Raw genomic sequence first — 16,085 nt, 5'->3', positions numbered from 1 at the left:
CATGCGCCCATAATTGGCAGAGTGATGTCATCAGCAGGCCCTTAAGCGAGGCCCTTAACCCCAGTCATTCCAGGGATTGTTTGACCCTGCTCTCTCAATCGTACATCACTTTGTGCTAAAAAAATAAATGTAACTGTAAATGCAATGGGATTGCAGAGTGACCCTTAGGGGCCAGGGAAGGGCTAAAGACAGAGCCACAGCCAGACACATGACGTACACACGGTCGGTCCTGCTCAGGCACTGCCACCGCTCGCTCCTGCCAGCAACCCTGCCTGCTTAAATTCATTCTATATATAAGAACATTTTATCAGAACTAAGCCGTCTAGACTCAAACTGCTAAGCAGGATGGGCAGCTGCGGTCCGAGGGCAGGAAACAGCACTTGCCCTGGAAAGTCATTTTTAAGCATGAATTTTGGGGAAAAAATTATGGGGAGTGGAGTGGAGATGCAAACAGTCTATGTGCAAACAAATAATTATAAATCATTCCAAAATGCCTGAGGCCCCTTAACTCCATGGGCAGCAGTCCAGTGTGTGGTGCAGTTTTATCTAAAACCCAACAAACAAGCACATAATAATACCGCTTTAATTTCCGCAGGGCGATTAAACTGACTGTTTACTGGTGTGTGACTTGGCTCAGTAAAATTCGCCATGGGCCAAAATTTTTATAAATATTTATGCTCACAGTTATTTTAGATTTTCAGCTTTGGCTTCAATTTCTCCATAATTTAAAGAGATATTTTACTGGCCCAAAAAACAAATAAGTACTGCAATATTTAATGGGATGTTCCCTGTCACTAGTGCCCAGGACAGGTTCCGTTAATGCAGTACTGAGGCTGAGCTGAGAACCTCCTACTACTAGTAGCCATGGAAACCATGGAAACCAGCATCTTCACCTCATGGCAGCCGAGGGCCGCTGGCAGTGTCAGCAAGACCAGGTCACTTTTGCCTTGGCATGGATTCACAGATTTGACAAGATCTGGAGCCACATTCCAAAAGAGGATGGAAAAGACACGTGGAGACAAACAAGACAGAGCAGTACGTTTCTGTGGAACTGCCCTGCTTACATGCCGAGTTGGTCAAAACGAGCACAGCAGGCGTGGCATTGAAAGGGCGAGTACCTCCTTCAGGCAAGGAGTCATTGAAGATGCCCTCGACGACCTCACAGCTGCTGCCGTCGCCACCACAGACCCGACACCGGTCCTCTCTGGTGTCGGAGCCCAGGATCCGGTCACAGCCCACATGCTGCCAGACATTTTGGGATGAGGGTTGTGGGTCAGAGGGAACAGAACTGGCATTTTTTAAAAGAAATGCTCCAACAGAGGCACAAGCACAGAAACCAGAATGCACTCACCTGTACTGTTCACCATATCGTCTTTATTCACGAGTGAAGCTATGACTACACTTTAGACAGTCAGAATATATTTATTCAGTGTCATCTAAAGAAAAAAAAAATCTCCTTTTAACTTGATTCTGTCATAAAACTATTGCATTTCCTAACAGGACTTGTGAATTATCTAAGGAAGTTTTAAGTCTCGATTAATTCTCACCATCAGCTAAATCTGCTTCGGTTTTCTGAGTTTACCAGCTGGTCCACAGAGGAAAATACGTTTTAGTTTGATAATGAGTGCAGAGACACTTGTAGCAGGCAGACCATGTGCAGGACGTGCTGTGGATATGTTGGGGACATGTGTTATGTAAGTCTGCACGATGCCATATGTTTTTAAATGGCCCTCCCAACTTAATCAATCTCTCCGTGTCTGGAAGCACACCACACTGTGAGGGAAAACAAGTCCTCGTTTTCTGCTGCTCTGCTGTGGAACAAACGTAGGGCACAGAGAGCAGGAAGAGAAGCACGGAAAGGAGAGAGTGAAAGGAACGAAATGACTGGGGGAGGAGATGCGGAGGAAAGCGAGCCCGATCTTGCACAGCTGCCCACGGAAGAGCCCCACAACGCGAGGGTCACTGAGTTCTCCTTCAGCTCAAGCCCAGCCTCGCTGTTGATAAACAGACTCGTTCCCCTGGAAGGGTGCCACGACTCCCACTTAACCCAAAGCAACCCCGCTCCCCCCGCACCCACGCACTCAGAAAGAGCGAAACAAGAACAATCAAACAAATGCTAAACAAAACAAAGGAGAACAGAGAGCGACTTCAAGCTGCTAATGAAAACCTGCTATGTTCTATGCAATGGCACAGAAACTGTACAGCAGCTGCTGGGGCTTTTCCTCCTGGATTTTCTGCGCTGAAAGGTTTTGTGTATTCGTACCTAATTTCACCATGTCCTGCTCATGCGCTCACATCAACAGCTCAGGGTACAACTAAGAGCCACAGTCTGTGAGTATGGCAAACTGAAACGCAAAATCTGTAACAGGAAACATTTCCCGGAGGGGCTGTAACTTGGATGGACAGAGCAGAAGCAAACACCATTTGTGCACAGGACTTGTTCTGCAATTGATTCAGACAGAAATACATTGGTCAGACTGTCTTCAGACAACCGCTGTCATACCTTGCACTCCCCATTCACACAGACATCCAGAGAGTCATCGCGACAAGGTGTTCCGTCCACCACGGCTGGGGCACGCTCTGTGTAGAAGTTGTAACCCTCCGCCAGGCAGTTCAGTGAGCAGGACTTTACACCACCTGAGCAAAAGAGAGAGGAAACAGGATGAGGTTTAAATCGTGTCATCTTTCGAAAGCTCTCTTCCACCCATTATACTATAACTTACTATAACATCTAAAATGTCAGAATATCTCTGTATTTCACACTTAGGGTATGTTCATACATTTGAACAACACCAATTATCAGTGTATTCTATTTTACTCATGTGAAATTGAAAACAGACATGATATGCAAAGTTTGGACTAATGAATTTCATTAATTTTTGTAAACATACATTCATTGTATTCCCCGGACTGGTTTTTGAACTAGTCTGCCGTCACTGCTACAGACACTTTCTCATTAGTGCAGTAACTCAAAAAGTATTTGGTGGATATTTGCAGACCCATTGTGAAGATCTGGAACTTTTCAAAATTTGGGACAAATCACAGCAAAACTGAAGCAGCACCCCGCAGCAATAGCAAAGAGAAGGGCAGCCACAGACACTAGATCTTGTTAGCATAGTAACTCAAAAAGCATTTGACGAATCTTTTTCAAACTTGGCAGACGCAGAGTGAAGATCTGGAACTCAGGACATTTTGGGACAAATTGCACTGAAATGCACATGAAAGGAAAGTCACAGACTCTGACTACACTGAGTCAAATCACACAAAGCTGGGTTCTTAATAAAGACTTTTTGTAGAGGTGGAGAGAGTATGCAGGGGGTTAGAGATAATAGAGGTTGGGGCTGTGGGAGGACTGTGGATTAGATGAGGGGAGGGGATGACGGGGCTGTCCAGGAATTACAATGTCATGTTTCTGATAGAATGTAGTTCTAAATGTGTTGTCCGCAACACATTCCAAAAACAGTTGGGACAGAAGTATGGTTACCACTGTTATATCACCTTCCCTTTTGTCTGGGAAATAAGGACACTAATTGTTATATTTTTGAAAGCAGGATTTTTCTCTGGAGCGGCATGATGGTGCAGTGGGTAGCACTGTTGCCTCACACCACTGGTACCATGGTTAGAGTCTCTACCATTCCAGTTGCCCCCCACAGTCCAAAAATATGCTGAGCTTATTCAAAGTTACCGATTTGCATGGAGGTGTGGGAGACAGGTCTGGACTGCAGACAGGCCAGTTTAGCTCTCAGACTCTCCATCTGTGAAGACATGCTACTGTAATGCACACAGAATGTAGCTAGACATGGTCTTGCTGAAAAACGTAAGGGCACCCCTGGAAAAGATGGCCTCTAGATGGCAGCACACGTGGCTCCAAAACGTGCCCTTCAGCGCTATGATGCTTTCAGAGAAGCCTTCAAGGTTCCCTTGTCGTAGGCAGTAACACACCCCGACACCATGAAAAACACTGGATTTTGATCATCGCATTGCTATAATCATTTTTCTCTTTTGCCCGGAGAACATAACATCCATTTTCCCCAAAAATAAGTTGAAAGGTGAACTCGTCAGATTGCAGTTCACGTTTCCACTTTGCAGCAGTCCATCTCAGATGAGCTTGAGCCTGAAGAAGTCGACATTTCTGGATGTTGCTCATGTATGGCTTCTGCTTTGGGTTAGACTCTTCACTTGCATCCGTGGATGCTGCAATGAGCTGTGTTTATCAACAACATTTTACCAAAGTACTCCTGGGAATATCCTTTTATGGATGCTCATTTTAAGCCTAATCAGGATAGCATCACCTGTTCTCTGTTCATCTTGTCACCTGCAGAATGCTCCAAACAGGTTTTTTTTAAATATCCCAGTGGTAAACACACCCCTTTCCCAGTTGTTTTGGAACGTGTTGTAGGCATCACATTTAGTAAGACTGTACATTTATAAAAATAAATTAAGCTGAGTGGTTCAAGCTTCATACATACGGCTTTGTTCTCATGGGTAAAATTGAACTCACCAATCACCAAGGTCTTTCTTTTTATTAGCATTTTTCACGCTGTTTTGGAAATGGGGTCGTACTACCTGCACTGGATTCTAAGCATTCACTGTAATTACATTCAGCCACAGTCACTCAGCATTGTTCCACTTTGCTGAGTTTACAACGCTACGTAACTTACTAATGGCAAAAAAACTAATTGCTGCCACTTTCCATTTTCCCGTTACACAGTGGCACATACATATGCTTTGGATTTCTCAGAGGGAAGACAAAACAAGTCAATTATATAAAATGTTTCCTTCGATTATGTGCTCGCGCCATGGAGATCGAAAATGCATCTGATGGCCGCACACAGCATTTTAATGGCTTTGCGAGTCTTTCTGTGAAACGTCGTCAGTTTGCTCTTCCACAGCTGCTGAGGACGGTGGTGCCAAGGTAGAGACAGAGAGAGGGAGAGGAAGGGAGAGAGAGTGAGAGGAAGAGGGAGAGAGAGGGACGAGAGGGGGAGAGACAGACAGAGGGTCCAAAAGGGGAGAACACTGGGACCGAGGCCAGCTGAAGGTGATTATATCACTCTCCCTCTGCTTCCCAAACACACACACACACACTGACACACGTGTCGGCACATACAATCTGCTCTCTGATGCCTGACCCACCCTGCATCTCTCCTCTTAAGAGGTTTTACACTTCCTGAATAGTTACAGTAAAAACCCCTTTTTTAGGAAGAGATATCAAGAGTGGTGAATTTTTAAAAAATTCCTAGGAATGTGGGATAATCCCATGGGGCATATGAGGGACAGGGAGAGAATGCGAGGATGGCGAAGCCCACTTGCGCCTGTACAGCCCCCACCCCCCCTTGAAGCCACATGCACGCTCCGCTGAGTGGCGAGTGCCCATTCCCCCGGGGCTCCTTCACACCTCCCCTTCCCACCGTGTCTCATGCTGGCCCGGAACGTGATTTCAAAGCGAGGCAGACAGCTGAGGGCCTGCAGTTCCTCCCTCCTGCGCTCACATCTCCCTTATCGTCTCTCTGACTCCATAATTGACCCAGATTCCCCGCCTGTGTCTGGCTTGACACCAGTCATGTGAATCTGGCACAAAAAAAGAGCAATAATCCGTCCTAAACTGCTTTCCGGTCGGAGCGCTGTACTGCAGATGACAATCAGAGTTTATTTGCACTTACTGTCTCAGCGTTCCTGCTGGTGACCCCCCCCCACTTCACACCAAAAAATCTAAAATGGCTTCCCGCTTACTGCTGGGGCTTCCTCTAGACTACAGGACCTCAAGGAGAACCTTGTTTGTTTGTTTCGTTTCTCACCAGCAGTCGTAGTTTTGTACAGAAGCCGACACGTTTTCCGCTTCATGTGGTGTGAAAATTCCAGGATCCCAAACAGAGGAACTATGAGGCCTTTCAGGGAATAGCGGGAAAACCATGATTCCTGTGCTATTCTGCTCTGCTCCAGCTGCAGAGCGCAACAAGCGTTTGAGCGTCTGCACATGTCAATGCGCGCCAGCAGAAATGCGAAATCAAGGAGCACGGGAGCCCTTTGCGTTATCTCGCTTCATCTCGGTCTGCGATGTGGTTTACAAGTCGCCAGCTACAGCCAAGGGGGCGTGGCCAATAGGCAACGGCTTCGTGCTAGCATGAGGAGGCGATAAAGAACGGTTGGCTCGCCGGTTTTATTGGACAGACTGCAACGACGTGAATGGATCCGAAAAAAAAAATATGGCTGTAAGAACCTCTGCAAGCTTCTTTCACGAACCTCTTTGGCTGACTGGCAAACGCGTATGAGCGCGGAGGGGTAAGAGAGACATTGAGTGCGAGGAAGAGCGAAGGGAGGAGAAATTGTGGTACTACTGGAAAGAAAATGGAGGGATAGAATAAACAAAAATGCAGAGAGGGGGGGAAAAGCTGCAGATAGACGGAGAAACAGTAGACGGACAGGACAGAAGTGCGGCTGGAGATGTACGAGCAGGTCTGTGAATGTGGTGCAGGCTATGGCAGCGTTCATATTTTAACAGCTGCTCGGGATTTTCATTGTAAAATCAGCTGACTGGATGAAAGGAGCACTTGTTGTCTGCAGCCGGAAAGGGCCTCTCTGTAAGCCATTATGTTATTGGACTCACAGATGAAAGGCAGTTATGTCGTCGAAAGTATTTATCTTTTGCGTCCAGCTCGGTGCTCATCAGGCGCAAGGAATTCTAGCTCGGGATTCTGGGAGAGGGCTTTCCAGGGCGAACATATGGGAGCCAGACTGGAGGGTATCGGCAGCTCCCCCTTTCTGGCCCTCATCTGGGCCCCGTGCCCCGACGCAGCCAGACGCTGTGCTCTGCAGTGGCAGGTGGTGCATCTGCAGCCACATTACAATGACACTATAGCCCAGGAAGCTGGGGGAGGGTGTGGCCACTTCTCAGTCACCTGGCAAAGAGCGGAATGGACCCCACACTGGCCGGTTCATGGGCATCAGCAACATATAGCGTTAGCAGAGTATCCCTTACATACAAAAACCTACCATAAGGTGCCCCACATGGTCCTGGTACTAACCTCCTCTATACGGTTTCCAGGTGTAGAATTTGCCTCGGAACGGCACGTTATCAAAGTCGGAACATTGAATTTGCCGGAAGTCCTGAGAGCCGACAGGACACTCCTGAGGCAGAGAGAGAGAGAGAGAGAGAGAGACACTGATAGTTAGGCCTGATCAGCCTGCTACTACATCCATGGCCACCTACACAACCACGGAAACCTATCTATGGTAAAGAACTTAAATTTCTTATGACCTTAATCAGTCTCCAGTTTGTATTATTTTTGCTCTGAAACCTAAACTACAGCAACAGGTGGAAGTTAGGAGTTAAGAGTGGGGTGACCTTTCAGCTTAACAGGACCTAAGAAAAGGAGCTGGGCTTAAGGAAGAATTAGCCCTTTGATGGAGGCTGTGGTGGCTGAGGGGCTGGAAAAAGCCCAGCGCAGGTTTAGGCCGCGTGTTCTGACGCTGGCACCTGTTACGACGAGTCCAGCAGGACACAGCGATCCTGAGGAAATGTGATGCACCTCAGGCCGTTTCCCTGAGAGACTCCAGAAGCATCAGCTGGAGATGTCTGGCGTAAAAGCCGACCGGTCACCGACTCCTTAAGGGTGCTGAGTGATCTCTTCTGGACTGCTATTAGGAAAAATCCTGTCAGACAGCAGCGAGTCGCAGCCCCGGCCTGCAGCAGGGTTACTGCGCTCGCTACGGCTTACACCCCTGGCCTGGGTACCAGCACTGCTGCTCTTTATTTAGGGGGGTTGGTCACACCACTCACACAGACACTGTGCGCCGTAGGAAAAATTGCCTTCATTCCTTCATATTGCCCCTTTTTCTGAACCAGCTGATCATGAATTGTAGCGGGGGGAGGTCATATGGATGTATAGTTTTACAAAAATACAAGAAATAATTGTACTCACATATGTATCTATCTATCTGCCTACCCATCCATCCATCCATCCATCCATCCATCCATCCGACCAACCTACCCACCTACCTGTCTGTCTGTATATAGCATATATGCATGTATACATACACAGCGATGCATAAATAGGGATAGATTCTCTCCTGACTTGCTAAATTCTCCAAGGCCTTCTCGGCCCACCAATTTGGCCAGTCTTGCAAAATGACCTTGAGATCAACGGTGCTGCAGTCGCAGCGTGAAATGCAGCAGCTGAAATGCAACGAGACGCCGCATGTTTCGAAACGGCCAAGGCACACGCGCACCTACAGTAAGCGCCACTCACATCGATATTGCAGGATCTAAATCGCTTCCTCTCTCCCAGACAATACTTCCCACCGATCGTTGGCCTGAAAAGAAACCAAAGACACATGACATCTGAGGATGATTTGCATTCATTGTTAATCACACGTCCGTCCATCTAAGCCACAGTTTGGAATCGCAACCTATTTTCCAGTCTCTTCAGTGACTGACACGCTGAATCGATCCTAGTGGCTCCCAGACAGATACAGTAAATGGGGCAGTCTGCTCAAATGTTTTATACCCTGATTGTGAAATATACATCCCATAGCGTTATTATTAGGAATTCTGCTGGCAGTCGGGGCAGAAACTTTAGGAGCCAAGAGAGCAGCATTTCCCAGTCGGAACATTGCACACGCTTCCAGCGGAGCGGCTCGACACGTGCGTGGACGGCGGAGGGCTCCTGAGGACAGTGCCTTGCTCCGACCTTAAAGGGACCTCGGCACAAAGACGCTCCGGACTTAAAACAGGAGTTTCAAAACGTCTTGAGGAACTGGCGTCCTGTTCACAAAACTGCCACTCTACACAAAAACCAGAGGCATTGAACACCTAAGAATCTAACTCCGGGGTCAATAAAAAACAAAACAAACTCTGACGTCCACCAATCATCCAAATTCAGGCCAGAAAGTCACCTGGCCTTCTGTCCCGCACGCTGCGGCCAGATCAGGGGACCGTTAGCCAGGCCGGCTACCGTGGAAACGGCTCGGCATACCCTTCCACTTTCCATTGCCTACCTTGGGCTGTCGCAGTGCCGGGTGGAGGAGGACACACCTCCCCCGCAGGTGCGGCTGCACTCCTCCCACGGTGACCAGAGGCCCCATCCCCCGTCCACGCCCTCGGGCCGGGTGCCGAATGCCACGCACACCCGCTTGTAGCACCACTGGGGACGAAGGATGGGCAGTGGGCTGAGAGACGGAAGGGGGAAGAGCGAGGCCCGTTCTGGGAACGGAATTCTGGGACAATGTGGGTCATCACCATGGCCCCGGGATGGGGGAGTGAACAAGCGCGCTAACGGTGTGAAATGCTGATGTTCAGCAATTAAAAAAAAGTCCATGGTCCGCACATCACACCCCAGCTGCCTACACGGTATGACATGTGTCTCTCACTCAAGCACTTCGCTTATCTTTTCATCTATTTCATTAATGTTATAGTAAAAACCTAAATGCATATTTCTATACTTCATAGTCTTGTATTTCTTTTTAAACCTTGATTGAGGGAACCGTGCAAAAATTTCAGTGCCTTTGAACTTCTATACCTCTGCAAATGACAAATAAAGTTCCAGTTCAATTCAATATCTGCTGAAGATAGTCCACAGCAAGGTGTGTTCATATGAGGTACATGACCTTCGCTGGCCCTTGAAGCCCGTCACTGGAGTGTGCACTGCGCGGTTTCCTCAGAAAACAAAGACAGCGAGTTGAAGGTGGCTGCCCTGTAATCAATTACGTTTGGCCCGATCCAAAACACATCGGGGGGAGCAGGAGGTCAGACGGGAAGTGCATTTTTAACAGTGGATGTTCATTTAACTCTGAGAGTGCTGATTTCAGCCCTACACTCCCCCAGCACTCGATATCAGCATGTAACAGAAACCAAAGCCCTCCCCCCACAAATCGTTTCTCATTTCCTTCACGGGAGAACTCCCCACCAACGTTACCGTTCCCTCTTTCCTGGGGAGAATGCTCTAGCCCAGTACTTACTCCCTTCTCGATAGTGTTGGTCTGGCAGATGGTTCCTTCTGCGGCGGGGATGCTGCTGGTGATGCAGTGGTTGCTCTTGCTCATGCACCACAGCTCGCTGCAGACTTCCTGCGAAACACGGCGGACACGCATCAGTGCCGCCCCCGTGAGGCCTCCGAGCCGAGGAGGTGACGGTGCATAAAGATAATACGGCAAAAGACGCCACTGCTCTGCTTTCTCCTATGTTAGCTACACGCTCTGGTGCTTAAGTACAGTGCTTGAAGGTTAAATGCCGTATAATGAAATGCCAAAGGGGACCCGGGTGTGTTCCCACACCAGAAATACTGGGTGTAGCTACCAGTGTAGCTTAATTATCCTTGGGAGGACAATAGGTTGGACCTCTGAACCACTATGAGTTTGAGATCCTCACTGTTCAACCTTTATAAAGGTACACTATGCAGTCAAAAGTATGTGGACATCCCTATCAATTAGAGGAATTAGCTAATTAAGCAGCTAATTAGACACACCCACAACTAACACAGGTGTATAATTTAGCATCCAGCAACAAACGCTAGCAGCGGATTGAGTGTTTGTACAGAGAAGGTGCCTTCCAGCTTGGCCCCATGACAGGACGCCACCTTTCCAATAAGTCGGTTTGCCAAATTTCTGCTCTGTTACAGCTGCCAGGTTCAACCGCAAATGAGGTGACTGTGAAGTGGAAACACTGGGAGCAAATTCAGCTGCAAAGTGGTGGGTCACACAAACTGACAGAAGGGGACCTGATCACCCAGCATCAATACCCAACCTGGATGGTAGCAGATCCCATCAACAATGTTCCAGCAGTTCATGGAAAGCCTTCCCAGAAGAGTACAGGCTGTTATAGCAGATAAGGGCTAACCACCTTCATATGAATACCCTTGGTTTCAGAATGAGATGTTGGACAAGATGGTGTCCACATACTTTTGGCCACATGCTAAACCTGACCCTTCAATAACCCTAACTTATCCTACTGCATTAATGGGTAAAATTATACACCAGGGTGTGCAACATTGCACATAACTTGGCAGCGACTAAGCAGTAAATAAGCGAGGTAATCTGCTAAATGTAGCACCCTGAGGTCTTTGACCATGAGGTCTGAGAGGCATAAACCTTAAGAACATGCTTATTGAATGACCGCAGTGTTACTCTGACGGGTCGACGGCATTGATATGAGGGCAGCTGAGGTGGAGCATGACTGTGAGCTGGAGACGTTTCAGTCAGAGAGGGAGGGAGAGAGAGAGGGAGAGAGAGAGAGAGGGAGGGATGAGAACGGGAGCTGTGGGGGGGCAGAGCAGCGAGGCCAGACATGGGCCCAGGGAAAAGCGAGTACCCCGTATTTACACTGGCGAGACTTCACCCCATACTGGAAACGGCACTGCTCGTCCGCGTCGTACACCTGGCCCGGTGCCGTGGTGGGGTACACAAACTCCTGCTTGGGAGGCATGTTGTTCAGGCAGGAGCCCATACCTGAGCTGCAGGGGGTCAGAAAGGGAGGAGCGCGGGTTCAGGACACCGAGAGGAACATAGCCCGGTGGATGGGGGACAGAACAGCAGCACAGACCAAAAGAACGACAGTACGGGGAAAAGAAACAGACGAAACAGCAACCTGAGGGAATATGAACAGCATAGACACAACAAAAGGACAGGAAACATGGGGCGTATATGGAACAGCTTGGACACGGCACAAAATCGTAGGAATTGTAGGGAACCAAAAGCATTCCAACAACACTGACACAGACCAAAAAAGTGACACGCTCCTTTCTCACTTATTTACAAAAGCATGAATAACCCCCCCCCCCGCCAACCACTAAAGCCAGGCTCTCCTGACACGCCAAACTGCTGGTGTGTCAGTTGTCATCATGCTGGTAGCTGGCTTACTCCAGGAAGTTGGTGATATAGTCCCGGCTGCAGGCTGACCACACAAACGGGTTGGTCTTCATGGTGATGTGGGCAGCCATCAGCTTGGCCATCTCCTGGCTGCGGGCGCCACACGCGTTGCCCACGCCGTCGTGGTTCATGCCAAACCTGCCAGAGGGGGGCGTCATGGTCACCTTGCTTTGCTGATAAAGCAAATCACACTGCCGGCTCCTTGGTGTAAGTGTGACTTACAACAAGAAAATCACGAGCATCATCTGGTAACCCTTTGGTTCCAAACAATAAGTTAACCCAGTGATTCCCAACCCAGTCCTCGGAGACCCACAGGCAGTCAACGTTTCTGCTCTGTCCCAGCTCCCAGTAGGGAGCAAAAACATGGACTGTCTGCGGGTCCCCACTGGGAAACACTGAACTAAGCTACCTGCTTTTCTGGGTTTTTTTTGCCATATTTACTGGTGTCTCCCTTTCCCCCCCAAGTCCAGTCCTCCATGACATGCTCGTGTTCACTATGCTCTATCTCTAAAACTTCTCTTTTCTCCCTCTTTTCTATCATTAATAACCCTCTAATACGCAGTAATGCCCACAGGTGGGTAGTTCAGGTCCAGCGAGTAAAAGTCTAGACCAAGATTTAGTTTCAACCAACCAGCTGTGTGACTGTGACTGGTTGGTTGAAAAAAAAAACTTGGTCTGGACTTTTACTCGCTGGACCTGAACTACCCACCTCTGTTAATGCAAATACATCAAAATACTGACAACTCAATTAAATTGACATATAAACACCAAAGTCCAATTAAAAAGGACAACAGTGGTAACTGTCAGCTCAGAATTATACTGAGAAAGTGTACAGGGCCTAAAGTTGAGTGAGGTGAAGGCAGCTGCCACAGTGCGCTCACGTGTGCCCGATCTCGTGCGCGATGGTGAACGCGGTGGCCAGGCCGATGTCCTCGTTTATGCTGCAGCTTCTCTCTGGTTCACACATGCCTCCGACGGGCGCCAGACCTGGCGGCGGGAATAACAGGCTCAGGATGGCGGGAAGAAAGGGTCCACTACGGTCACACGTGCGCACATGTGTTTTCACAAGATTATTACGCACAAAACACTCTAACACAGGGAAAGACGCACGCCGTGTAACACAAATATCACCTCAGTGTGACCAGTGTGCACAAAATCATTATTTACTTTTTAATGCTTTCATTGTAACTTCAAACATTTTTTTGGTATATATTAGCTAAATTGCCAGCAAACAAAAACTCTTTCCAATGGATAATGAAGAAAAGATCTTTATCCGTCACTTTCAGACGCGGTTGAGACCAGAAAGGTGGCCAGTGCTGGACGGGGCCCCCGAAACCCGCAGAGCCGAATCAAATCACACCCGCTTCCTGGGCTGCTGCCCTTCCCAGGATCTAAGTTATATATAGTTTCATGCCACGACACAGTGCCTTTGTATACGAGGTGAGTGTGAGCTGCCTTGTTCCCCAGGCAGAGCTGTTATTCACCGTGGCTCGTACCTAGGGTTCCACATGGCTTGTTCTTGTAGATACAGATGTCGTACCTGGAAGGAAAAGCGAAATAAACTGATCTGTTTGTAAAAATATACAATGCAGGTAAGACACACAGGGATGCAGGCTCTCCTGCTGATGTTCCGGCCCTAGAGTCCGTCCCCAAACTTCAGCCTGCTTAATCATCCTAAATCCCCTCCCAGTGCAGGATGAAAGACAGTAACAGAGAAACTTTTGGAACTCAGCTTAATAAAGATGGAGGAGTAAAGAAATTAGTTTTTCATTCGACTTCCACAAGTGAAACACATGCAGATTCTGGGCCCATCCAGTTCATTGCAATGGGTTAACAAGTCTGAACAATTGCAGGAAAAGTGGGGCGACCACAGCAGAGATGTTTGGGGTCTTTTTCCAAGTGGGTCGATAAACACCTTCCATTCTCTCTACAGTGCGTCTCACTGCCTGCACAGCCTATGCCTGCCACACTACTGCTTTTCTTCCATTTGATGTTTCTTTTCTTTGTCTTCCGCTTGGCCCACATCACAGTTTATACCCCACTGCCTGCCCCTATCTGCCTGCAGGGCGCCACCAAGGAAAACTGGTCGACAGATCTCCTGACGTAGGCTAGCGCCCCCTGCAGGCCCAGCGCCGGGAGTCACTGAGGCGGCAGGTAGCTGAGGGCTCCTAGCAGACGGACCCCCGTCGAGACGAGCCAAGGTCACTCTGGGGATTCCGACAGGCTTTTCAGACCATTTTAAGATGTGCTTAATAAAAACAAAACTGTCACTAAACACGGAGACGTAACTCAGTCAGCACTCTCAGGCGCTGCCGCCGTTGCTGGATTTTTCCACCGTCACGGAAACCGCGGCACGACGAAGGTGCGCCTCACTCCTCGGAACGCACTCAGGGCCGCCGGACGCCAGGCAGCTGTGCGAGTCCTGCATTCTTCTCGCTATCCAGATGTGCACTGGAGCACAGCGAACCAGACTTCGAAACTGTGGCAAGACCCGGCGGAGAGGTGCAGCTTCGCACACCCAGTGAAAGTCAGAGTGGGGAGGAACAGCAGGGTGCTCGAAGAGGTGGGTCATGTGACCTTGCACGACAGCCACACCGCAAGTGAATGATGGAATGTGTCAGCGAAATGCAGCGAGATTCACGGCACTGGAAGTGCACAGCCAACATCCAGCAGACACAGTGACTGTGCTGTGAGTGAGAGACACAGTCACAGTCACACGCAGTGTCACAGACACACATAGACATGTGGGACTGACCTTGTGATGAGCACTGCGGTGTCGTGGTGCGCGATCCCGTTGTCGGGGATGGCGTTGCCGTTGCCTTTGCGGTTGGTTATGGACTTCTGCCACTTGCAGAAACTGTCCAAGGACTTTCCTGCGTGGTGGTTAATCTCCAGATTGGGCTAACATGAGAAGACAGGGAGTAAAGACTGCATCACCACCGTATCGACAAAACCCTCCCTCAGGAAACATTTCCATAACCCTGGAAATCTGGACGTAAGGGACAGCCATTTTGAAACAATGATCGCTCAATTTCTTTCCAGTGAAGAACCCATCTGATCATGTGATAACCCACAGTCTCCATAGGGGACAATTAGTCTCCCACAAGCAAAAAAACTCCAGAACAACCCACCACCCCTACGTGGCATCCTCTATCCCAGGCCACGCCCCTGTTTCTTCTTTTGGCTGCTTATATGCAGTGCTGTGACCACACTTTCTGGCCTGGATCTAGGAGTAGCACCCACTGCCATCCCCTACACTGGCAGTGAGATCAGAATATTTTCCTGGCCTGCTGGGTTATACTCATAACACAGGAATGCACACAGAGACATAAGTTGTTATTATCCCATCCCACAATGCCCCCGTCTTTGGGGCCAGCGGTCTGCACAGAGGCTCCTCCATCCCCCCATCTGGCTCCACTGGGCTGGGCTGGACCGGGACCTGCACTGTTTGACTGTGGTGTTTTTGCATACACATGTAAACAAGTCCGTAAACTTCTTCTACAATGGCTCTGGGATACCGAGCTGATGAATTGAGGCTGACTTCAATTACTCAGACGGCAGGTTGAAGGGAACAGTACCCTACAGTCTCCTGAAACATGACATTTTTTTTTTTTTACGTCAAAAGTGGCAGCGTCCAAATGTGCGTCACAGCTGGGGCCTGAATGGTAGCCGGTAACAACGGGAGCAGTCATGACTGGCCGGGTGGCAGTGACCCAGAATCCACCAGTGCAAATGGCCAGGCACACGAGGCGTACCTCTGCAGGCAATTGGGGGCAAGGAGAGACACTCGGGCTAACGGCCTCACTAACAAGGGGCTCATTGAGGCAGAGTTGCGGCTGTATCCGGGCACCACGCACAGTGGATGTCCGTGGCGGCGTCTGGCATCGTAAACACCACCGCGTGGCAGCCGACAAAGGCGTGAGCACGTGCCGCGGTAACACGGTGTCACGCCGGGCCACGTACCTGGTCCTCGGTGAGCAGGATGAGGCGGGTCACTACGATATTCACTGCATTCCCCAGGCTAGAATCCTGGAACAGTTTGGCAACCTGACCTCCAAGGAAGCAAGAAAAGACCAGTCTTAAAAACGAGAGGAGCTCTGACACTCAACGGGGCTTCACAACAACAACCATTAGCCGCACCTTTCTGAAGGGCACTTCCCGCTAGTTCTCAGGCTAAAAGACAACTGGGGCACTTGCTGGAGCAAGAAAACATTCCAGAAGGG

At 49.1% G+C, this 16,085-nt stretch overlaps 1 protein-coding gene across 4 annotated transcripts in view; it reads right to left on the bottom strand.

The window, feature by feature from the left end:
• adamts10 (ADAM metallopeptidase with thrombospondin type 1 motif, 10) overlaps positions 1-16,085 on the bottom strand; it is a 47,243-nt gene that overhangs the window by 12,354 nt on the left and 18,804 nt on the right. For all 4 annotated transcript variants that reach the window (XM_023843695.2, XM_023843693.2, XM_072699429.1 and 1 more), the window contains exons 6-17: positions 15,826-15,909; positions 14,618-14,763; positions 13,359-13,402; positions 12,744-12,849; positions 11,854-12,000; positions 11,306-11,447; positions 9,958-10,065; positions 8,998-9,143; positions 8,250-8,313; positions 7,026-7,128; positions 2,504-2,637; positions 1,119-1,242 (exon numbers count right to left, since the gene is read on the bottom strand). In XM_023843695.2, coding sequence (XP_023699463.2) covers positions 1,119-1,242; positions 2,504-2,637; positions 7,026-7,128; positions 8,250-8,313; positions 8,998-9,143; positions 9,958-10,065; positions 11,306-11,447; positions 11,854-12,000; positions 12,744-12,849; positions 13,359-13,402; positions 14,618-14,763; positions 15,826-15,909 — 1,348 coding nt within the window. The remainder of the gene's footprint in view (positions 1-1,118; positions 1,243-2,503; positions 2,638-7,025; positions 7,129-8,249; positions 8,314-8,997; positions 9,144-9,957; positions 10,066-11,305; positions 11,448-11,853; positions 12,001-12,743; positions 12,850-13,358; positions 13,403-14,617; positions 14,764-15,825; positions 15,910-16,085) is intronic.

The sequence above is a fragment of the Paramormyrops kingsleyae genome, chromosome 15, assembly GCF_048594095.1.
Source record: "Paramormyrops kingsleyae isolate MSU_618 chromosome 15, PKINGS_0.4, whole genome shotgun sequence".
In the NCBI taxonomy this organism is placed as follows: Eukaryota; Metazoa; Chordata; class Actinopteri; order Osteoglossiformes; family Mormyridae; genus Paramormyrops; species Paramormyrops kingsleyae.
This window is presented reverse-complemented; position numbering and strand designations above follow the sequence as displayed.